Consider the following 23,838-nt stretch of genomic DNA (forward strand, 5'->3'; position numbering starts at 1 on the left):
CCTTTCCCTGTTGATAATCAGTTTTATTACTTGTTAATTCTTGTTGATGTTGCTTTAAAGAAAATTAAGCCCACACATGTTTTCTTAATATTAATTTTTTATATGTGAAATGTAGTATACATATTTGCATTTTGATTTTTTCTCTGAACAATATATCCTGCAGGTTATTTTTTTCATTCTCTTACTTTCTTACATTTCTTTAATGAGCATCTTTAAATTATACTTGAATCTGTTTACCTTTGGAGATGCAGTAATTCAGTTTTCTTTTTTTGAGGTGGTTTTGTCTGTCTTCAGTTTCTTTCCTGAGTTTTACCAACTTTGATTTCATTTGGTTTTTATTTTTGTCTGGTTACGGTTTGTGTTTTTAGATTCTGATTCTGTTTTTCTTTTTTTTTCCTTTTCTTTTTTCTTTTCTTTTCTTTCTTGATACAGAGCACAAGCAGGAGAGAGGGGTAGAGGGAGAAGAGAATCTTAAGCAGGCTCCATGCTTAGTGCAGAGCCTAATGCAGGGCTTGATGCCATGACTGTGAAATCATGACCTGAGCCAAAATCAAGAGTAGGATGCTTAACTATGCCACCCAGGTGCCCCAGATTCTGTTTTTCTTAATTTCTGGATGCTTCTTTGTAATCTATTGGAACATTGTATTTTCTTTTCTATGGTGGTGTTTAGTAGGGGGGATAATAATGTTCATAAGCTGAAATAGGTTTTTTTGCATTTTCTTTTTGGTTTACATTTGCTTAGTTTGGAATTTCTTTTTTTACTTCTGTCATTTACTGGGCAGATGTCCTACTTTAAAAGTTCCCCTTTGTATCTTTAGTGAAGTGTAATTTCTTTTATGGAATATACTGTTGATATTAGTGAATTGTTAGGGTGGGGAAGATAGATTGACGTGTCCTTTTTTTTTCCTTTTTTCTTCAGGAGTCTTCCTTTTTGTTTCTCCTTCCTTTGTTTTCTTTCTATGACTCAGAGGGCAGCAGTTCTTTCCGGTTTATCTCCCTCCCTTCCAGTAACACTGCATCCCTGTGGTTGCCACTTTTGGTTCTTCTCACCTTTAAGCACTTTATTGTAGCTAATTATGTGAAGTACCATATCTTGGACCTTTGCTTAGTGTTTGGCCTTAGTGTTAGACTGTCTAATCAGGGTAATGTTTTCTGTGCTTTAAGTTCTTCTTTTTCATGGAGTCTCTTAAGTGTCTCCTTCCTCTATTTTGTGCACCCACAGGGTTGCAGCAGCAATGGATGTTCTGTTGGAATTTATTTTTTATTTATTGCTCGCTGCTTATATGATGTTTGTGGTTTGTTCTGTCTCATAATAATGCTGAAGACACTGGTCATAGTTGGCGTTTTTTTCTTGCCTTTGTGGTCTTGTGGTTTTTCTGGAGGATTTGTGGAGAAATTCAGATTTAGATGATTTCCATTGTTTTAAAATTTTTTCATTTTCAGCCATTCTGGATCACTTTATTATAGTTCTGTCTTTGTATGTAATCTTGAATTGCGTTTTATTAGATTATCTTATATTCTCTATATCTATTTTATATTCTTTGCTGTTTTGGCTCTTTGTTTTGGCATATTTTTTGGCATTTAGGAAAGTTTTTTTTGTTTGTTTTAGACATTAAGTGTCTTAAAAATTTTTTTTCTTCAAGTTTATTCATTCATTTTTAGAGAGAAAGAGAGAGAGCACAAGCAGGGGAGAGGCAGAGAGAGAATCCCAAGCAGACTCCACGTTGCCAGCACTGAGCCTGATGCAAGACTCATTCTTCCGAACCGTGAAATCATAACCTGAGCTGAAATGCAGAATCGAATGCTCAACCGACTGAGCCACCTAGATGCCCTTTTCTTCTTTTTTTTCTTAAATGTTTATTTATTTATTTTGAGAGAGAGAGAATGTGTGCATGTGCGCATGTAAGCAGGGAAGGGGCAGAGAGAGAGAATCCCAAGCAGGCTCCACTTTGTCAGCACAGGGCCTGTCATGGGGCTCAGTCTCTTGACCTGTGAGATCATGACCTGAACCAAGTCAGAAGCTTAACTGACTAAGCCACTCAGGCACCTCTGAATTTATAAAAAAAAATTTTGGGGGGCTCGTGCTCACCCAGTGCGGGGTTTGTACTCACCTGAAGCAGGACTTGAGTGCACCCGAAGTGGGCTTGAGCTCACCTGAATTCAGCAGGGCTCAAGCTTACGTGATGTGGGACTCAAATTCATGAACTGTGAGATCATGATCTGAGCCGACGTCAGAAGCTTAATGACTGAGCCACCCAGGTGCCCAAGATGCTCTGATTATCTTACTTCACCATCAGTTGTGGGTACAAAACCAAATTTAGTATGTGAAGGATCATATTTCTGACTAAAACTAGAATGAAAGTTTTGCCCTTTGTCTCCTCACAATCACTTTATTTTACTGCTACCGCTGCATTCAGAAAGATTTGGGGTTTTTTGATGACAGAAGTCAGTGAAGCTTGTTTTTAAATCTAATTAAGATTAAAAATAATTAGTCAATAAGATTATTGATTGTATGGGAGATGCTCAGTTGGTTGAGTGTCTGACTCTTGATTTTGGCTCAGGTCATGATCCCAGGGTTGTGGGATCGAGCCCTGTGTCAGGCTCTGTGCTGAGCGTGGAGTCTGCTTAAGATTCTGTCTCCCTCTGCCCCTTCCCCCCCTCCCGCATTCATGTTCTCTCTCTCTTTCTAATAAAAAAGAATAATATATTTTGAACATAATGTGAGCTTTATTTCTTTCATTTAATCATATTAAAGTATAATTAAAACAGGCTTGATTAAAACTTAAAGTGATAATGTTATTAATGTTTACATTTTCTCACATATTTATAATATTTTGGATTTTACTGAATAAATTTAACATACCACATATAATATGGTCCTTCTGCAAATGGAAATCCACTCATCATGTGCTTGGATATTTTGGCAGTGTCAGATTGCTGTAAGTTTCTAAGTGCATATTCTCATTTTCTATGCTTATTTTGTTAGAGCAGTAACAAGGAGTGTGCTCATCTGTAGATCATGTTTTCAGTAGCATTGATTCAGGTTTTACAGTGACAGAATATTCTACTCTCAGCATTATTGTGCACACATCTTTGTGCTTATGTGTGAGTGTATCTGTAGTATAAATTGCTAGAAGTATATTGGTGGACAAAGAGTTTGTACATTTATGATTTCAGAGGTTATTGCCAATTTACCTTCTAACCATATTCCACCCATCTTATCCCATCTAGCATAAGAGTACCTGTTTCCCCACATAAAGTGATTTATAACACATTTTCTTTTACTATTAATATAGGTTTTAAAAAGTATGTAATTATTTTGATTTAGATGTTCAAAGTGAGGTCGAGCATCTTTTCATATACTTACGAGCCCCTTGTGTATTTTTCCTTATGAGATATATTATGTGTTTTGCTAAAGGCAGAGGTTATTTTTTATTTATTTTTTATCTTTAAATTTACATCCAAGTTAGTTAGCATATAGTACAACAGTGATTTCAGGAGTAGATTCCTTAATGCTCCTTACTCACTTAGCCTATCCCCCCTCCCAAAACCCCTCCAGCAACCCTCTGTTTGTTCCCTATGTTTAAAAGTAAGGGAGGAGGGGCTCCTGGGTGGCTCAGTTGGTTAGGAGTCCGACTTCAGCTCAGGTCATGATCTCAGTTTGTGGGTTCAAGTTCTGCGTCGGGCTCTGTGCTGACAGCTCAGAGCCTGGAGCCTGCTTCAGATTCTGTGTCTCCCTCTCTCTCTGCCCCTCTTCCTCTCAAAAATAAACAAAAAAAATTTTTATTTTATTTATTTATTTATTTATTTTTTACTGTTTTTTTTTTTTTTTTAGGTTTTTTTTTTTTAACGTTTATTATTTTTGAGACAGAGAGAGACAGAGCATGAACGGGGGAGGGGCAGAGAGGGAGGGAGACACAGAATCAGAAGCAGTCTCCAGGCTCTGAACTGTCAGCCCAGAGCCTGATGCGGGCCTCAAACTCATGGACCGTGAGATCGTGACCTGAGCCGAAGTCGGATGCTTAACCGACTGAGCCACCCAGGCGCCCCACAAAAAAAATTTTTAAAAAAGTAAGGGAGGAGGTTAATATTGGTCTTTTTATTGATTGTAAGAGCTCTTTATATATAAAGAAAATTAGTACTTTTCTTAATAATTATGTAACATAGTTTTCCCCAGCTCTATTGCTTTTTTTTTTTTTTTTAGTTTATCTGTTTATTTTGAGAGACAGAGTGTGTGAGTAGACGGGAGGGTCAGAGAGAGGAGGAGAGAGAAAGAGAATCCTAAGCAAGCTTTGCACTGCCAGCCTGGAGCCTGACTTGGGGCTTGAAGCCACAAACTGAAATTATGACATGAGTTCAAACCAAGAGTTTTACTTAACCAACTGAGCCACCCAGGTGCCCTGCTCTGTTGGTTTTTAGGTACTAATTTAAAATAAATGAGTACACACTGACTTTAATCATACTCATTTTTAAATCTGAATCAAACTTTCCCTGTGCTTTAGTGCATGTTTAATGGTGTTATGCAGATATTTACATGAGTGTCCATTTGACACATGATAGTGTCAATATATTATGTCTTTCAGTTTTTATGATTTTTGTTTCAGATTTACATGTTTTCTTTTTTGTACCATAAGGGATCTATTTCTGATGTTTTCTGTGAACATTTACAATAGCCACTGATTCTGCAGAGGTTCATTGGCCTCTATTAGTTGTAGAAGATGTGGAAAGAGTACTACTTGTAATCGTAGCCATTCTGATGATATTTCTTATTTTGCAACAGGAACCAAAGGAAGAGAATGGATTGCAGAAAATGAAGACAAAACAGTCAAATAGAACAAAGTGTTTGGCTAAAAGAAAAATTGCACGTATGTTTTCATTTTTGTGTTGAGAATACTTTGAAAATTGCAGCATAGAATTGATACTAGTTTCTTCATTAGGAAGAGGTTTGTCAGATTAAGGATGTATGTGCCTATTTATTCTGGATTCTTTTGAAATTTTTAGGATTCACTGTTACCTATAGCTTACACAGTTGACTTATGCGTAGAGGGTTCAAATTAAAAATGTGAACTTCAGAGTTAGGCATACTTGGATTTGAATCCTTGTTTCAGCCCTTAGTATATAGTCTTTAGGCAAATTAGTACTTTCAGACTACCTCTGTTTTCTTTCTTTCTTTTTTTTTTTCTAGCTGTTTTTTCTTACCAATAAAATACAGATATAACAGTGGCTCAAATAATGGTACCTATTATAATGGTACTATTTTTATCATGTTAAACAAAATTCAACCAAGTAAATTTGAAGATCTGATTGGCTTATTAAATGATTCATGAATCAGGCAACATTCCATCTGGCAAGTAGAGGGATGCTCTGAGGAGCTGTTTGAAATGGAAGCTTTTTATAGGAAGGAGGGTGGGGCAAGAAAATTAATAGCAAAAAAAAAAAAAAAGAATTGTTTCAGGCAAGATCACTTTCTCTTACTGGGAAGGACAGGGGTCTTATTAGGTAGATTATGTCATTTTCCTTTGGGGGATGGAGAGAGTTTATGTGATAGATTATCTCATTGGTACTTAATCAGAATATTCCTGATTTACAGGTTAAGACTTACATTAATGGAGGAAGTTGAAACTACAGTTAGATTAGATATTCAGCCCCAGTTTGGTGACTTGGCCTGGCACAAGTGATGGCATTTTGGGCCCGTGGGCTTTCCTGTTAACATTCATTAAAATTGTAAGGGAGAAATTCTTCTGTGTCTTCTCTACTCTTAACACTTCACTGTGTTGGGGGTTTTCCCCCACACCAAACAATTCTCTAGTTCTCAGTCAGACCCTGTCTGGTATTCCAGCTTAACCAATTCTGACACTGCCTGCCTGGAGATAGTGTCAGATCCCACAGGTCTGCCTTCACTTTTGATGGCAACTGCAAGTCCATGTCGTTACCTGTGCATATGCCTGACTGGCTATAAAGTGGTTCATTTGACCCCCTCCTCGGGTTTGATTAATTTGCTAGAATGGCTCACAGTACTCAGCGAAACTGTTTACCTACCAGATGACTGGTTTATTATAAGGGATGTAGTGCAGGAACAGGTAGATGGCAGAGGTGTATAGGGCAAGATATGAGGGAAGGGCTGCAGAGCTTGCACGTCCTTTCCAGGTGTGTCACCTTTCCAGTATCTTCACTAACCTAGAAGCTCTCCAGACCCTGTAGTTTACAGATTTTTATGGAAGCTTCATTATGCAGGCATGAGTGATTAAATAATTGGCCTTTGCTGATTGGTTCAGCCTCCAGCCAGCCCCTCTCCCTTCCCTCAAGGCTAGGGGACAGGGATGAAAGTTTCAGTCCTCTAATCCCCTGGTTGGTTCCTGCATCCTGAGAGGCTTTCCCAAAGTAAATGCATTAACATAAACTCAGGTACGGTTGAAAGGGATTGTTATGAATAACAGAAGATGCCTTTATTGTTCTTTTCACTCAGGAAATTCCAAGGGTTTTAGGAGCGCTGTGCCAGGGAACAAAGGTCAAACATATATTTATTAGTGTAGGTCACAGTATCACAAAAATTTTTTCGTTGTAGATTTTGCTTTGTAAAGTTACTTCATTATTATTTTTGGCATTTTAATGTGATGTGAAGTGTTCATTTCAGTGAATTTTTCAAAAGATATGAAAACTAGTTGAAATTATTACAGAGGTTGATTGAAAATAAACAAGGCTTTATTTCACTGTTAATTTGAATTTCAGTGATTTAAGGTAGAATTCTTAGCCTTGTAAAATTGACCACACACAGTTCATTGTTGTGAAATCATTCCATTATGTCTAGAGGTAGCTTGTCACTAGGTTAGATCTGTTGAATGTACTCAAGTTATTTTCAGTATTGAAAATTGATAATAGTTATTTTTTGGGATGTGATAATCTTTATCAATTGATAGTTAAATTTATGTCATCATTGGTGGACTGTTGATAGTTGCCTGTTTGGTTATTCTGGATCTTTACAATCAAATTGGGTTTTATTTTTTTATTTGGTTGTGTTATGTTTTTTTATCTGGTCTGACAATCCTTTTTATCTTTTTAATGTATTTTGACAACTTTTGTCTTTTAGTTGTCTTTTTTTTTTTTTTTTTTTTAATGTTTATTTATTTTTGAGAGAGAGAGTGAGACAGAGCATGAGCAGGGGAGGGCCAGAGAGAGAGGGAAACAGAGAATCGGAAGCAGGCTCCAGGCTTGGAGCTGTCAGCACAGAGCTCAACGTGGGGCTCGAACCATGAACCATGAGATCATGACCTGAGCCAAAGTCGGATGCTTAACTGACTGAGCCACCCAGGCGCCCCCTGTTTTTTAATTGTCTTTCACATTTACATTTAATGTAATTATTGATGTTACTGAATTAAAGTCTGTCATTTGAGAGCCATTTGTTCCAGCTGTTCTTTGTCTTTTTTCTTTTTTTTTGTTTTTATGAAAAAAAATTTTTTGATGTCTATTTTTGAGAGAGAGTGTGACAGAGCATGAGCAGGGGAGGGGCAGACACACACACACACACACACACACACACACACACACACACACACACAGAATCTGAAGCACGCTCTAGGCTCTGAGTTGTCAGCACAGAGCCCAGTGTAGGGTTTGAATTCAGGAACTGTGAGATTATAACCTGAGCTGAAGTCAGATGCTTAACTGAACTTTTTCTTTTTTTCTTTTTTTTGTATTTGGTTCCATTTTATTTCTACTACTGTTTTTTTTTTTTTTTTTTTTTTTTTATATCTCTTTTAAAAAATACTTAGTGGTTGAGGCACTTGGATGGCTCAGTTGGTTGAGCATCTGACTCTTGATTTCTGCTTGGGTAGTGATCCTAGGGTCGTGGGAACGAGCTCCACATTGGGCTTTGTGCTGGCATGGAGCTTGCTTGAGACTTTCTCTCTTTCTCGCTTTCTCTTTCTCTGCCCCTTTGCTCCTCTCCCCTGCTTGCACTCTCTCTTTCAAAAAAAATTTAGTGGTTGCGCTAGAGTCTATAGTACATACATTTAATTATAGTCACCTTCAAATAATGTTATGTTGTTTCATGTGTAGTGTAGACTATAGTACATTCCCAGTTTTTGTCTACCCTACTTTGTGTTATTTTTGCCATACATTTTAGTTTTGCATATAACACACAATATGATGATACTTTGTTTTAGATAGTTAATTATCTTGTAGAGTAATGGAAATAAAAAGTAAAGAATTCCATACTTTCGTTTATTTGTGCTATCTCAAGGGCTGTTTATTTCTTTGTGTAGATCCCAATTTCTGTGCAGTTTCATTTTCTTTCTGCTGGAAAGCTTTTTTTTTTTAATCACTTTTTGTAATGTAGACTGGTTGCCAATCAATTCTCTGCTTTTGTTTGAGAAAGTCTTTATTTCTTCATTTTTATGGTAACTACTTTATTGAGATATAACTCCTGTACCATAAAATTCATTCATCATACAGTACCTCCTTGTATTGTATGAGTGTTCTAATTCCTTCACATACTTGCCAACACTTCTTTTCCTTTTTATTTATTTTTTAAATTATAGACACCCCAGTGGGTATGAAATGATCTCATTGTGGTTTTTGATTTACATTTCTCTAATGACTAATGATGTTGATCATCTCTTCATGTGTTTGTTGGCCATTTGTACATTTTCTTTGGAGAAAAGTCTTCATATCCTTTGCTCATTAAATTTTTTAAGTATCAAAGTCACATAAAACATACTATTTAAAAATTTAAAAATTAAAAAAATTAAAAAATGTTTTTATCATGAAAGAGGTGTTGAATTTTGTCAAATGTTTTTTCTGTGTCTGTTAAAATGATTATTTGGGTTTTATCTTTTTTTTTTCCTGCCCTTTTTTTTTTTTTTAATTTACATCCAAGTTAGCATATAGTGCAACAGTGATTTCAGGAGTAGATTCCTTAATGCCCCTTACCCATTTAGCCCATCGTCCCTCCCACAACCCCTCCAGCAACCCTCTGTTGGTTCTCCATATTTAAGAGTCTGTTGTGTTTTGTCCCCCTCCCTGTTTTTATATTAGTTTTGCTTCCCTTCCCTTACGTTTATCTGTTTTGTATCTTAAATTCCTCATATGAATGAAGTCGTATGATATTTGTCTTTCTCTGACTAATTTCACTTAGCATAATACCCTCTAGTTGCATCCATGTAGTTGCAAATGGCAAGATTTCATTCTTTTTGATTGCCGAGTAATACTCCATTGTGTGTGTGTATATATATATACAGCACCTTTATCATTCATCCATCGATGGACATTTGGGCTCTTTCCATACTGTGGCTATTGTTGATAGCGCTGCTGTAAACATTGGAGTGCACGTGCCCCTTCGAAATAGCATACCTGTATCCCTTGGATAAATACCTACTAGTGCAATTGCTGGGTCATAGGGTAGTTCTATTTTTAATTTTTTGAGAAACCTCCATACTGTTTTCCAGAGTGGCTGCACCAGTTTGCATTCCCATGGGTTTTATGTTTTAAAAACTTTGTTGATTTGGTATACTAATTGATTTTCTTACGTTAAACTAACTTTGCATTCCTTGGATAAAGTCTCCTTTGTCATGGTGTAGAATACTTTTTATATGATGCTGGATTTGTTTTGCTGGTATTATGATGAGAATTTATTGCATCTACATTTCGTAAGAGATACCAGTCTGTAGTTTTCTGGTCATGTGTTTGTGTGGATTTGGTGTGAGGCTAATATTGGCCTCAGGGAATGAGTTGCATTTTGGTTTCTCCTTTAATTTTTGGAAGAGTTGGTGTTAATTTTTCTTTAACTGGCAGAATTCACCAGTGAAGCCATCTGGACCTGGGCCTTTTTTTGTGGATAGGTTTTGATTACCGGTTCAGCCTCTTACCTATTGTAGTTTTATTCAGGTTTTTTCTGTAACTTCTTGAGTCAGTTTTGGTAGTTTGTCTTAGGAATTTGTGTTTCCTCTAAGTTAGCAAATTTATTGATGTACAGTTTTTCTCATAGTATTCCATTATAGTCCTTTTTATTTTTATGTTTTTAAGATTGTTAGGAATGTCTCCACTGTCAGCCCTGCTTTTAGTTGTTTGAGTCTTCTTTTTTCCTCCCCTGCTCAATCTAACTCAAAGTTTGTCAATTTTGTTGTTTTCAAAAATTATTCTTTTTATCAACCTTCCTGTTTTTCTATTTTCTATTGATTTCTTCTGTATTCTTTTAGGTTTAGTTTTCTCTTTTTTTCCCCTGTGTCTTAAGGTAGAAGTTTAGGTTATTGATTCAAGATCTTTCTTTTTTAATATAGGCATTAGACAGCTGTAAATTTCCTAAGTACTCCTTTAGCTGCATTCTATAAGTTTTGAAGACATACTTTATTTTCATTCATCTCAAAGTATTTTCTTTTTTTTTTAAGAGATTTTATTTTTAAATAATCTCTATACCCAATGTGGGGTTCGAACCCACAACCCTGAGATCAAGAGTTGCTGGGTGCCTGGGTGGCTCAGTCAGTTGATTCTAACTCTTGATTCATCTCAGGTCATGATCTCATGGTTCGTGAGATCAAACCCCGCATCAGGCTTTGCGCTGACAGTGTAGAGCCTGCTTGGGATCGTCTCTCCCTCTCTCTCTGCCTCTCCCTTGCTCTTGCATGTGTGCACTTGCTCAGTCTCTCAAAATAAATAAATAAAGAGGAAAAAAAAGTCATATGCTCTACTACCTGAGCCAGCTGTGTGCCCCCCAAAATATTTTCTACTACCTTTTTGGTTTCTTCTTTGACCCATTGGTTAGTTTAGGGTGTTTTGTTTTATTCTGTGTATTTGTCAATTTCCCAGATTTCTTCTTTCTGTTATCACTAATTTCACTCACTGTAGTTGGAAAACATACTTTGTATGTTTTTTATCCTTTTATATTTATTGAGGCCTGTTCTATTGCTATCATATGATGTATGGAAAATATTCTATATACACTTAAGGAAAATGGATACTCTGCCATCAGGGGGAGTAGTGTTCTGTAGATACCTGTTTGGCCTAGTTGGCTGGAGTGTTAAATAGATCTTTGTTTGGTCTAGTTGGGTTATAGTTTTGTTTAAATTTTCTATTTCCTTGTTGATGTTCTGCCTATTTCTCCCTGTTACTGAAAGTGTATATTGAATCTTATTCATTTTTGAAGAATGTTTCCCTTGTTTATAGAATTGTGGTTTGACACTTATTTTTTTTTCCAGCATTTTCAGAATGGCACTGTGTTGTCTTCTGGCTGCAGGGTTTTGGTGAGAAGGTGATGAGAATTCTTACCTTTGTTCTTTTGTACGTAACCTGGTTTGTTTTTTGTTTTTTTTGTTTTTTTTTTTTTTGGTGACTGCCTTCAATGTAGTGTGTGTGTAGGCTTCACGCCCAGCACGCAGCCCAATGTGGGGCTTGAACTCACAACCCTGAGATCAAAACCTGAGCTGAGATCAAGAGTTGGATACTTAACTGACTGAGCCACCCAGGCACTCCTGGAATATATATTTTTTAAATATTCTTTTTGGATCTGTGATTTGTAGTCTTTTATCAGTTTTTGAAAATTCTCAATTTTGTTTTATTAAGACTATTTTTTTAGAGCAGTGTTAGGTTCACAGCAAATTGAGGGGCAGGTACAGTGATTTTCCATTTACCCCTTGATCTCATGCATGTATAGCTGCCTCCATCAGAGGGAAGCGTTACAATTGATGAACATGCTTTGACATATTATAATCACCTGAAGTCCATAGTTTACCTTGGGTTCACTTTTGGTGTTGTACATTCTGTGAATTTTGACAAATATGTAATGACATGTATCTGTCATGATATCATACATTTTCACTGCCCTAAAAATCCTTTGTGCCCTCCCTATTCATTCCTCCTGCTGCCAGTCTCTTGGAGTCACTGGTCATTTTACTGTCTCCATAGTTTTGCCTTTTCCAGAATGTCATATAAGCCTTCATACAGTATGAAGTCTTTTCAGGTTGGCTTCTTTCACTTAGTAATACACATTTAAGGTTCTTCTGTGTCTTTTCATGCTTTGGTAGATCATTTCTTTTTATTTGCTGAATAATATTTCATTGTCTGAATATAGCATTGTTTATTCATTCACCTACTGAAGGTCATTTTGATTGCTTCCAAGTTTTAACAATTAAGAATAAAGCTTCTATAAATATCTGTGTGCATTTATGTTCATCTCTTCTGGGTAAATAACCAAGGAGTCTGATTGTTGGATTGTATAGTAAGAGTATGTTTAGTTTTGTAAGAAATCGCCAAACTGTCTTCCAGAGTGGCTGTACCATTTTGCATTCCCATGATCAGTGAATGAGAGTTCCTATTGCTCCATACCCTCACCAGCATTTGGTGTTTTCAGCATTCCTGAATTTGGTCATTCTAATAGGTGTATAGTAGTATCTCATTGTGTGTGTGTTTTTTAAGTTTGTTTATTTATTTTGAGACAGAGAAGGTTGGGTAGAAGCAGGGAGAAAGGGATAGAGAGAGAGAGAATCCCAAGCAAGCTCCACACTGTTAGTGCAGAGCCCGATGCCGGGCTCGAACTCACAAATAGTGAGATTGTGACCTGAGCCGAAGTTTGATGCTTAACCTGTTGAGCCACGGTGCGGAGTCTGCTTGGGATTCTCTCTCTCTTCCTCTCTCTGCCCCTCCTCTGCTCATGTTCTCTCTCTCTCTCTCTTTCTCTCTCTCACACACACACACACACACACACACACTCAAAAGTGTGTTGTTTAATCTCCATGAGTTTTTAGATTTTCTAGTTATATTTCTGTTAGAGATATGTAGTTTAATTTCATTGTAATCTGAGAGCAGATGTTGCCTGATTTTTATTTAAATTTGTTAAGGTGTGTTTTATGGCTCAGAAGTATGTGAGCTTGAAAAGGGTGTATATATTCTTATTATTGGTTGAAATAATCTATAGGCTCAATTATGTCCAATGGTGTTAAGTTCAGTTATATCCTTCCTGCTTTTCTGCCTGCTGAATCAGTCCATTTCTGATAGAGGGATGTTGAAGTTTTAAAATACGATGGGGCGCCTGGGTGGCGCAGTCGGTTAAGCGTCCGACTTCAGCCAGGTCACCATCTCGCGGTCTGTGAGTTCGAGCCCCGCGTCGGGCTCTGGGCTGATGGCTCGGAGCCTGGAGCCTGTTTCCGATTCTGTGTCTCCCTCTCTCTCTGCCCCTCCCCTGTTCATGCTCTGTCTCTCTCTGTCCCAAAAAAAAAAAAAAAAAAAAAAGTTGGAAAAAAAAAAAAAGTTGAAAAAAAAATAAAATACGATAGTGGATTCCTGTATTTCTCCTTGCAGTTCTATCAGTTTTTGCCTCACATAGTGACATTATTGTTAGGCATTTACATGTTGAGGATTGTTATGTTGTCCTGAAGAATTAACCTCTTTATCACTATGTAATACCCTTCTTATACCTGATAACTTTTCCTTGCTCTGAAGTCTGCTCTTACTGAAGTTAATGTAATTACTCCTATTTTCTTTTGATTAGTGTTATTATGGTAAATTTTTCCATTTACTTTTTCACATATGGTTTTTATTAATTTGTTATTTTTATTATGTTGAGATATTTTTTCTCTAAACTCACTTTGTTGTGAGTTTTTATCATGAATGGGTATTGAATTTTGTCAAGTGCTTTTTCTGCCTCTATTGAGATGATCATATGATTTTTATGCTTCATTTTGTTGTTTGTTTTGTTTATTGAAGTATAATAAACATACAATGTTATATTAGTTTTAAGTGTGTGACATATTGATTCAATAATTCTTTACATCACTCAGTGCTTATTGCAATAAGTGTAGTCACCATCTGTTACCATACAACATTATTACAATATTATTGACTATATTCTCTATGCTGTACCATCTATTCACTTTTAATCTCTAGCTGTCTTTATATTTAAAGTGGGTTTTTTTGGCCACTGTTCAGTCAGTGGAGCATGTGACTCTCGATCTTTTGAGGTTGTGAGTTTGAGCCCCACATTTGGTGTGGAGATTACTTAAAATCTTTAAAAAAAAAAAGCGGGTTACTTGTAGATAACATAGTTTGCGGTTGCTTTTTGATCCACTCTGACAATCTCTTAATTCGTACATTTAGTCCTTGGCATTCAAGGTGATTAATTGATTATTTAAAAAAATTTTACTTATTTAAGTAATCTCTACACCCAGTGTGAGGCTTGAACTCAACCCCTAGATCAAGAGTCACATGTTCCTCCAGTTGAGCCAGCTAGGCACCCCCATGTGATTATTTTGTAGCTGGATTAAGGTCTGTCTTATTTGTTACTGTTTTCTGTATTTGCTCCTCTTCTTCATTCCCATTTTTGTCTTCTACTTTGTTTCTGCCTTTTGTGGTTTTAACTGAGCATCTTATTCAATTTTCTCTCCTTAACATTTCAGTTATTTTCTTTTTTTATATTTTTATTTATTTATTTGTTTTAGAGAGAGAGACAGAGAGAGCGTGAGCAGAGGAGAGGGCAGAGGGAGAAGGAGAGAGAATCTCAAGTAGGCACCAGTGAACTCAGTAAGGTGGGTCTTGATCCCATGACCCTGGGATCATGATCTGAACTGAAATCAAGAGTCAGATAGATGCTCAACCGACTAAGCCACCCAGGTGCTCCCCCCCACCCCCGTTTTTTTTTTGTTTTTTTTTTTTTACAGTTTTCAGTGATTGCCCTGGAGTTTGCCATATACATTTACAACTAAAACAAGTCCATTTTCAGATAACACTGTAATGTGGGCACCTGGGTGGCTCAGTTGGTTGAACGTCCGGCTCTTGATATTGGTTCAGGTCTTGATATTGCTGTTGTGATCTCAAGGTCCTGAGATTGAGCCTTGACTCTGGCTTTGAGCTGAGCATGGAGCTTGCTTGGGTCTCTCTCTCTCTCTCTCTCTCTCTGTCTCTCTCCCTCCCTCTCTCTCTCTGTCCCTCTGTCCCCCTCTCCCTCTCTCCCTCTGTTCCTCCCCTGCTTGTGTGTGCGTGCTCGCTCACTCAAAAATAAACATTTAATTTAATTTTTTTGAGAGACAGAGACAGAGTGTGAGCAGGGGAGGGGCAGGAGAGAGGGAGACACAGAATCTGAAGTGGACTCCAGGCTCTTAGCAGTCAGCACAAAGCCTGACGTGGGGCTTGAACTCAGGAACTGTGAGATCATGACCTGAGCCTAAGTTGGACACTTAAGTGACTGAGCCACCCAAGCGCCCCAATAAATAAACATTTAAAATAAAACAAATGGATCACCTGGGTGGCTCAGTCGATTAAGCTATTGCCTTTTGGTTTCTGCTCAGGTCATGATCCCAGGTTGTGAGTTTGAGCCCCATGTTGGGCTCGGTGCTGACAGCACAGAGCCTTCTTGCGATTCTCTCTCTCCCTCTCTCTCTGCCCCTTCCCCACTCGCTCTGCATGTGTGTCTCTCAAAATAAATTAATTAAAAAATTTTAAATAAAACCAAGTAACACTGTAATGCTTCATGAGTATTGTGTGTACTTTATAATAACAAAATTATGCTAATTCTTCTTATTCCTTGTTATCATTGTTGTTATTTATTTCACAAATATAGAAGCATATATAAAAATATGTAAGCATACATAGTCAAATACATTATTACTATTAGCGTTTTGAAGAAACTGTTTTCTGTTAGATTAAGAATAAGAAAAATAAAAGTTTTTTTTTTAACGTTTATTTATTTTTGAGACAGAGAGAGACAGAGCATGAACGGAGGAGGGTCAGAGAGAGGGAGACACAGAATACGAAACAGGCTCCAGGCTCTGAGCTGTCGCGGGGCTCGAACCCACGGACCGTGAGATCATGACCTGAGCCGAAGTCGGCGGCTCAACCGACTGAACCACCCAGGCACCCCGAAAAATAAAAGTTTTTATGTTACCTTCATTTATTCCTTCTTTGATACTCTTACTTTGTGTATATGTATATGAGTTTCTGACCTATGTTTGAGGAACTTCTTTGAACGTTTCTTGCAAGGCAGGTCTACTGTCAACAAATTCCTTCCTTTTTTGTTTGTCCGAGAAAGTCTCTATTTCTCCTTCACTTTTGAAGAATAATTTACAGGGTACGGAATTGTGTATAGGTGGCTTTTCCCCTCAACACTTAAGTGTTTTACTCTATTCTCTTTTTGCTTGCATGGTTTCTGAGAAATTAGGTGTAATTCTTATCTTTATTTCTGTATAGGTAAGGTTTTTTTTCTCCCTTTGGCTTCCTTCAGGATTTTTTCTTTATCTTAGATTTTCTATAGTTTGAAAATGATATGCCTAGGTGTAGGGTGGGTTTTGTGTGTGTGTGTGTGTGTGTGTGTGTGTGTGTGTGCGCGCGCGCGCGGCGGGGGGGTGAGCTTAGATCTGTGTTTTGGTATCTGACATTACTTTGGGGAAATTGAGTCATTTCTGTTTCACATGTTTCTTTTGCTTCTTTCTTCCTTCCTTCCTTTCTTTCTTTCTTTCTTTCTTTCTTTCTTTCTTTCTTTCTTCTCCTTATGGTAATTCCATTATGTGTTTATTACTCCTTTTGTTATTGTCCCACAGTTCTTGGATATATTCTATTTTATTCTTTTCAGTCTTTGTTCTCTTTATAGTATTGGAGATTTCTCTGATGTATGCTCAGTTATATTCAGGCTGCTAATAAGCCCATCAAAGGCATTCTTCATTTCTCTTAGTGTTTTGTTGTTGTTTTTGAGAGAGAGAGAGCATGCATGCACACAGCGGGGGTTGGGAGGTGGGTAGAAGAAGAAGGAAAGAGAGGGAGAATCTTGAGCAGGCTCCACACCCAGCGTGGAGCCTGACACGGGGCTTGATCTCACAACTCTGAGATCATGACCTGAGCTGAAATCAAGAGTTTGATGCTTAACTGACTGAGCCACTCAGGTGCCCCTGTTATAGGTTTTTGATCTCTAGGATTTTTTTTTTGGTTCTTTCTTAGGATTTTCATCTCTTTATTTATGTTGTCCATCTGTCCTTGCATGCTTTCTACTTGCATGCTCTCTCAATATACTAAGGGGTCTGTACTAAGATTGCTTAGTATATTAATCGTAGTTGTTTGAAATTCCCAGTCTGATAATTCTAGTATCTCTGCCATGTCTGGTTCTAATTGTTACTCTGTCTCTTCAAGTTGTGTTTTTATGCCTTTTATTATGCCTTGTATATAAACACTTCTTTAATTAGGTTTTTTTTTGTTTGTTTGTTTGTTTTTTAATTTTGGAGAGAGAGCACACATGCGGGAGAGGGGCAAGGGGTGGCGGGGAGAGAGAGAGAATCTTAAGCAGGCTCCATGCTCAGTGCAGAGCCTCATGTGGTGCTTGATCTCATGACTCTGGGATCATGACCTGAGCCAAAATCAAGAGTTGGATGCTCAACTGACTGAGCCACCCAGGCGCCCCTGTAATTTCTACTTGATAGCTGGACATGATGTACTGGGTAGAAAGAAATAGTTATGAATGGGTTTTTGATAACATGTTGGTAAGGTGTGGAAGTAGGGAAAGTATTCTATAATCTTTTTCTTTTTTAAACGTTATTGATTTATTTTGAGAGAGAGAGAGTGTGAGCAGGGGAAAGGCAGAGAGAGAGGGAGAGAGAATCCCACTACACTGTCAGCGCAGATCCCGATGCGGGGCTCAAACTCATGAATTCGCAGTGAGATCATGACCTAAGGCGAAATCAAGAGTCATATGCTTAACTGACTGAGCCATGCAAGTGCCCCATGGGAAAGTATTCTATAGTTCTGTGGTTAGGTCTCTGTCAGTGAATCTGTGCCTCTGTACTGTGAACTTCGTAAGTATTTGTCGGTTTTTCTCCCCTCACTTCCTTTATGTGGGACAAGATGGCTAGAGAAGGTTGGAATTTTGTACTTTTCCTTCTTACAGGTCAGACACTGATAATACCCTGTCATTGTAGGCTCTGGTTAACTAGTTTGACCTAGGGCAGACCTTCTTAAAAAGAAGGGAGTACTCTGACATATTTCAAATTATTTCCTTTTTCTCTCCGTCTGTTGGATGCTCAAGATGAAATTTCTGCTATTTTTATTGTGAGAACCTAGTTGAGCCCTTGGAGGTAAAGTTCACAAACTTTGGGGTGGGGTGGTTGCTATGATGGAGTTCCTGTGGAGTTTTTAACACTCAGACTTCTATGCACTGAGCCTCCAGTAATTTGTCAATTATGGTTTATAGTTTTCTACCCTGGCACTGGTTTCTGTGGCGGTTTCTGCTGTTGAATCTCTTGCTCTGATAAACCATGACTCCCTGTATTCCCCTCTCCATCTCTTTATCTTGGGGGCAGTTGTTTGCCCTGTGTTCTTCCCTCATGGATCAAAGAAGAGTTGTTGATTTTTTAATCTCTGAAGAGATTTTCACTTCTTGTTAGGACAGAGTGGCAACTTTTAAGCTCCTTACATGTGGAACCAGAAGTTGGTTGTGTTTTCTCCATTATAGTTTTTCATTTGACTTTTGTACAGTTTATCATTTTTGTATGTCTTTGCAATTAGCATTTTGATAACAACATCTGAGTCTCTTGAGTTAACATGCCATAGTTTTTATTATTTTCTTTCTTCTTTCTTTCTTTCTTTCTTTCTTTCTTTCTTTCTTTCTTTCTTTCTTTCTTTCTGAAATTTATTGTCAAATTGGTTTCCATACAACACCAATTGCTTATCCCAACAGGTGCCCTCTTCAATGCCCATCACCCACTTTCCCCTCCCCCCACCCCTCATCAACCCTCAGTTTGTTCTCAGTATTTAAGAGTCTCTTATGGTTTGCCTCCTTCCCTCTCTGTAACTTTTTTCCCCCCTTCCCCTACCCCTGGTCTTCTGTTGAGTTTCTCAGAATCCACATATGAGTGAAAACATGTAACATGCCATAGTTTACTTAACCATTGTCTGTTTTTAAGTCAGTGCTCTTATAGATGCTAGTGTCATGGACATCTTTTTGTGTATTCTGCTTCTCTTCAGTGACTGCCTAGGGTCATTTCCTAGAAGTCATATCACTTTGTTTGAGAATGCACATCTATAGGGGTTACATGGTGCCTTTCAAAAGTATTTTACACATTTTCACTGTAACTGGCAATATATAGGTATATCAGCCTCACTACAGTACAGAGCTATATCTGTTTTGGAAAAGAAAGTTCTTAGGAAAGGATTTGGGTGCGAAAATGATTTATCTTATTTTCTTTTATATGAAATGTTTCCTTTCAGCCATTTCAAATACCCCCAAATTACACAGGTTCTCTTGATGTACTATCTAAATTTGTGATCTGGATCGTTAACAGCCTGTTTGTATGTCTCAGTGGGAGGCTAACCTGAATGTTGGGAGATGTTAATCATCATAAATTATGATCAGCATAATCAGCTTTATACAAATTGTGCACTACTGTGTGTTTAGCTTAGCAGAATCATTTGATAATCTGGGCAAGTCCATTCATTTGGAGATTCTAAGGTTGACAGTTGCTGATATTTTCCTTAAAGGTGTATGCTCCCAGGAAAAAGTTTGTTTTTCCCTTTCTTCTAGTGGTTGGATTCTTATATAGGTGAGAGGTCAGGTAAAATGAATCCTAGTCAACAGTGATGCTTCTTGGATTTTAGTCTCAGATCATGGTTGCTGTGTGAAAATAAGAGATGGTACTAGTGAAAGACAGTAACTAATTCTGATTGTGGTTAAATTAAATATGTAATGGTGGCTTTGTCAAGTTATGTGGTTGTATGCTGTCAGTAAAATATATGTAAAATGACTGATAATCTGAATTGAAGTTTTGGATTTCTTTAAATAATATATAATGACAATGCATTATTTCATTATTAATTAATAATAATTAACAGTTATTGGATACTTGCTATGTGCCAAGTACTATTCTAAGCTTTCTACATGTATTAAATTAATTCTCATAACAGCCTTAAATATTATTACCTCAAGTTTATGTATGTGCGACCTAAAACAAGTATTACGGAATCATGGTATTTATCTGACAATCCCTAAAGTCAGGAGTATATTTACTCTACATGCATGTCCACAGCAGATTAAAAGAAGCAAAGTAAAAGTAGGGAGGGAGATTATCAAAGACCAGTACCAGTGTCCAGGTATACAGGATAAGTAAGGTACTGAAATCTAGACACTAAAGAAGTAAAATCAAGATTTAAACCCAGGCAGTCTGCCTCTAGAGTTCCTGTATATTAGAAAACAGAATCATACTATGTTACTATATTAAAGTGCTTGTTCTAATGTGTAGCAAGAGGGCAGAATCTGGAGAATACTTCAGTTAATGTAGCAAAGCCTCATGTCTCCAGAACCTTTAGGGAATAGGGTGTTTTGAAAAACAGTATTACAAAGATCTCAGATTTGTTGTGCATTATATGGTTCTTGTTTCTCTTAACTTGAACATAAATGATGTAATCAAAAATTTTTAAATGATTTAGTGATTTTGATAGGAATTTTTTCACTTTAGCTATTCTAGTAGCATGTTAATTTGCATTTTAATTTGCATTTTCCTGATGACTAATGATTTTTTCGTGTGCTTATTGGTCATTCCAGTATTTTCCTTTCTGAAGTGTCTGTTTAGAATCCTTTCTTATTATTTTAAAACTTAGATTGCTTGTTTTATTAAATTGTAGGAATTTTTTGTATATTTTGGATGTAAGTTCTTTATCAGATTTTATTTATTTATTTTCTTTTTTTTTTTTTATTTTAGAGAGAGGGAAAGTGCATGAGTGGGGGAGAGGGGCAGGGGGAAAGAGAGAGAGAGAGAGGATCGTAAGCAGGCTCCGTGCTCGGTGCAGAGCTTGACGTGGGGCTGGATCTCATGACTGTGAGATGATGACCTGAGCAGAAATCAAGAGTTGGATGCTCAGCCAACTTAGCTACCCAGACACCCCTATCAGATTTTGTGTGTGTGTGTGTGTGTGTGTGTGTGTGTGTGTGTGTGTGTGTTGTGAATATGTGCTCCCATTTTGTGGCTTACCTTTTTATTCTTAAGATTTAAATTTTTATTAGGTCCATTTTTTTCTTGTATGCTTTTTTCTTTCTGGGTCTTGTATAAGCAATCTTTGACTACCCCAAGATTACAAAGATTTTCACTTAGGTTTTCTTCTAGAATTTTTATAGTTTTAGCTTTTATATTTAGTTGTGTGATCCATTTTGAGTTAATTTTTGTATATAGTATGAGGTCAGAGCTGAGGATAATTTTTTTCATGGATATACAGTTGTTCTAGCACTGTTTGTTGAAAAACCTGTTCTTGGGGGGCCTGGGTGGCTCAGTCAGATGAGTGTCCGACTTCGCCTCAGGTCATGATCTCACGGTCCGTGAGTTCGAGTCCTGAGTCGGGCTCTGTGCTGACAGCTTGGAGCCTGGAGCCTGTTTCAGATTCTGTGTCTCCCTCTCTCTCTGCCCCTCCCCTGTTCATGCTCTGTTTCTCTCGGTCTCAAAAATAAATGTTAAAAAGGGGCGCCTGGGTGGCTCAGTCGGTTGGGCGTCCGACTTTGGCTCAGGTCACGATCTCGCAGTCTGTGAGTTCGAGCCCCGCGTCAGGCTCTGGGCTGATGGCTCAGAACCTGGAGCCTGCTTCTGATTCTGTGTCTCCCTCTCTCTCTGCCCCTCCCCCGTTCATGCTCTCTCTCTGTCTCAAAAATAAATAAATGTTAAAAATAAAAATAAAAAAAAAAATTAAAAAAAAAAAATGTTAAAAAAAAAAATTAAAAAAAAAAAGAAAAACTTGTTCTTGTCGAAAATCAATGTGTGCATCTATTTCTGAATTTTGTATTATGTTCCATTAATCAAGCTTGTTGGGATTTTGATTGGGATTGTGTTAATTCTATAATTTGGTTAGAATTGATGCCTTATTTTCTGAGTGTCATTATGAACTCATAGATTTAAACACATTTAATATCTTAGTTCATTGCATTCATTATTCTTACTGATTTTCCAGTTCACTTTTTGGCCAATTGTTCAGTTTTGGCCAACTTAAAAGTTGGCTATTAAGTTCTTTTGATATGACCCTAGTAACGTCTGATAGATACCTTGCTCGCAACAGATATTCTAGCTAATTTTTTTTTTTTTACATTTCTTGCTCTAGACTTGGAATCAGCCACTGTACTTTTATATCAGCCATGGTACCTTTCTCAAAGATACCCTAGTTGCTTTTAATGGGAAATTGTGTTTGGAGATCACATTCTGGTCACTAGGGATGTTCTTTTCTACTGGGTAAATCAGAGGATTTTGAAGAATAAAATTCTTCTGGTTGAGTGTTGAGCACAAAGCAACGTGATATGTAGCAAAAAGTCCTGGAATGGGAGCCAGTTTTTTTAATTTTTTCATTCATTTACCAAATATTTGTTGAGTTTCTGTCAGGTGCCAGGCACTCTTTTATGCAACAGTGAACAAAGTAGGCAAAAACGCTGCCTTTATGGGAGTTTACAGTCTAGTTAACCCAGGATTTTTACTGAAACAACTGCTATTTTTCTTGGCCAATACCTTACGTTAGGTCTTTCCTCATTTATAAGATTTTTTTTTTTTTTTAATTTTTTTAACATTCAATTTTGAGAGACAGGGAGAGACAGAGTGTGAGTGGGGGAGGGGCAGAGAGAGAGAGGGAGACACTCCGAAGCAGGCTCCAGGCTCTGAGCTGTCAGCACAGAGCTGAACGTGGAGCTCGAACTCACAGACCATGAGATCGTGACCTGAGCTGAAGTCGGACGCTTAACTGACTGAGCCACCCAGGCGTCCCCCCTCATTTATAAGATTATGAAATTGTACTAAATGGTCTGTAGTGTTTTCACTCGAAAAGTTTAATAATTTTGTTTTCTTGCTTCCATGCTTATTCAGTGTTTGTGCTGTTCCTCTCCTCTTTTTGTCTTATCCTCTTACAGAAATGACAGAAGAAGAACAGTTTGCTCTGGCTCTCAAAATGAGTGAGCAGGAAGCTAGGGAGATGAACAGCCAAGAGGAGGAAGAAGAGGAACTCTTGAGGAAAGCCATTGCAGAAAGCCTGAATGTAAATATGCTATGTTCGAAAAGTTTGTGAGGGTTGATCAGAAGTTTATTTTTTGTTGTTTTTGTTTTTTGTTTTTTACTTCTGCAGTATTACAGTTGCATTAGGAACTCGCTGTAGTAGTTCATAAGGTTTTCAACTAACAAATATTTCCCATAATAATTTTAAAGTGTTTGTTGAATTGTTGGTGAATCCAATTTGAAGTGTTTTGTTAATTTAAATGAAAGAGTTTTCTTCCACCCCACAAGATTTTCAGTATATGGTTTAAGAGGATCATAGTAGTTGGCAGCTTCCGAAAAGAGTTACTAAGTCCCAAGAAACCAAAAGGAAGCAAGATGAGGTGCTTACTTCCCCTGTTTTTTGGGGAGAGCAAAGGCAATGAGAAACTAGAAGTGAGTTATGGAAAGAAAGAATGAGCAATTAAAATTTTTTCAAATAATGTTAAATTGTGATTTGAATATGTATAGTTGAAATTATATTAAATGTGAAGGTTATTTGCCAGTAGGAGGTCCTGAGCCATCCTTTATGTCATACATGTCTCTGTATTAGAAAAGGGTGTAGTATAGTGATCTAATATAGCATTTTGCACATAGTAGGCATTCAGTACACATTGTAGAAGTCATTTGAATTGAGCATCTGCATTTTGGAAAGGAGAATCTCTTAGGGACAGTGGCCTCCCCATTTTGTCCTTCCTGTGACCCTTCATGTATAAGCTATTTTAATAATAAACCTGGTCTGGTGTGGGATCACTTGTTTCAGAGTTGCCGGCCTTCTGATGCTTCTGCTACCAAATCTCGACCTCTGGCAACTGGACCATCTTCACAGTCCCACCAAGAGAAAACCACAGACTCTGGGACCACTGAAGGCATGTCACCCTGTTCTGAC

The 23,838-nt window shown here is 37.4% G+C and overlaps 1 protein-coding gene across 3 annotated transcripts in view; it reads left to right on the forward strand.

Annotated features, from left to right (window-relative positions):
• The window catches only part of UIMC1 (ubiquitin interaction motif containing 1), a 118,146-nt gene that overhangs the window by 31,857 nt on the left and 62,451 nt on the right, over positions 1 to 23,838 (forward strand). For all 3 annotated transcript variants that reach the window (XM_042945789.1, XM_042945805.1, XM_042945798.1), the window contains exons 3-5: positions 4,781 to 4,865; positions 22,832 to 22,956; positions 23,713 to 23,818. In XM_042945789.1, coding sequence (XP_042801723.1) covers positions 4,781 to 4,865; positions 22,832 to 22,956; positions 23,713 to 23,818 — 316 coding nt within the window. The remainder of the gene's footprint in view (positions 1 to 4,780; positions 4,866 to 22,831; positions 22,957 to 23,712; positions 23,819 to 23,838) is intronic.

The sequence above is a fragment of the Panthera leo genome, chromosome A1 (assembly GCF_018350215.1).
Source record: "Panthera leo isolate Ple1 chromosome A1, P.leo_Ple1_pat1.1, whole genome shotgun sequence".
NCBI lineage: Eukaryota > Metazoa > Chordata > Mammalia > Carnivora > Felidae > Panthera > Panthera leo.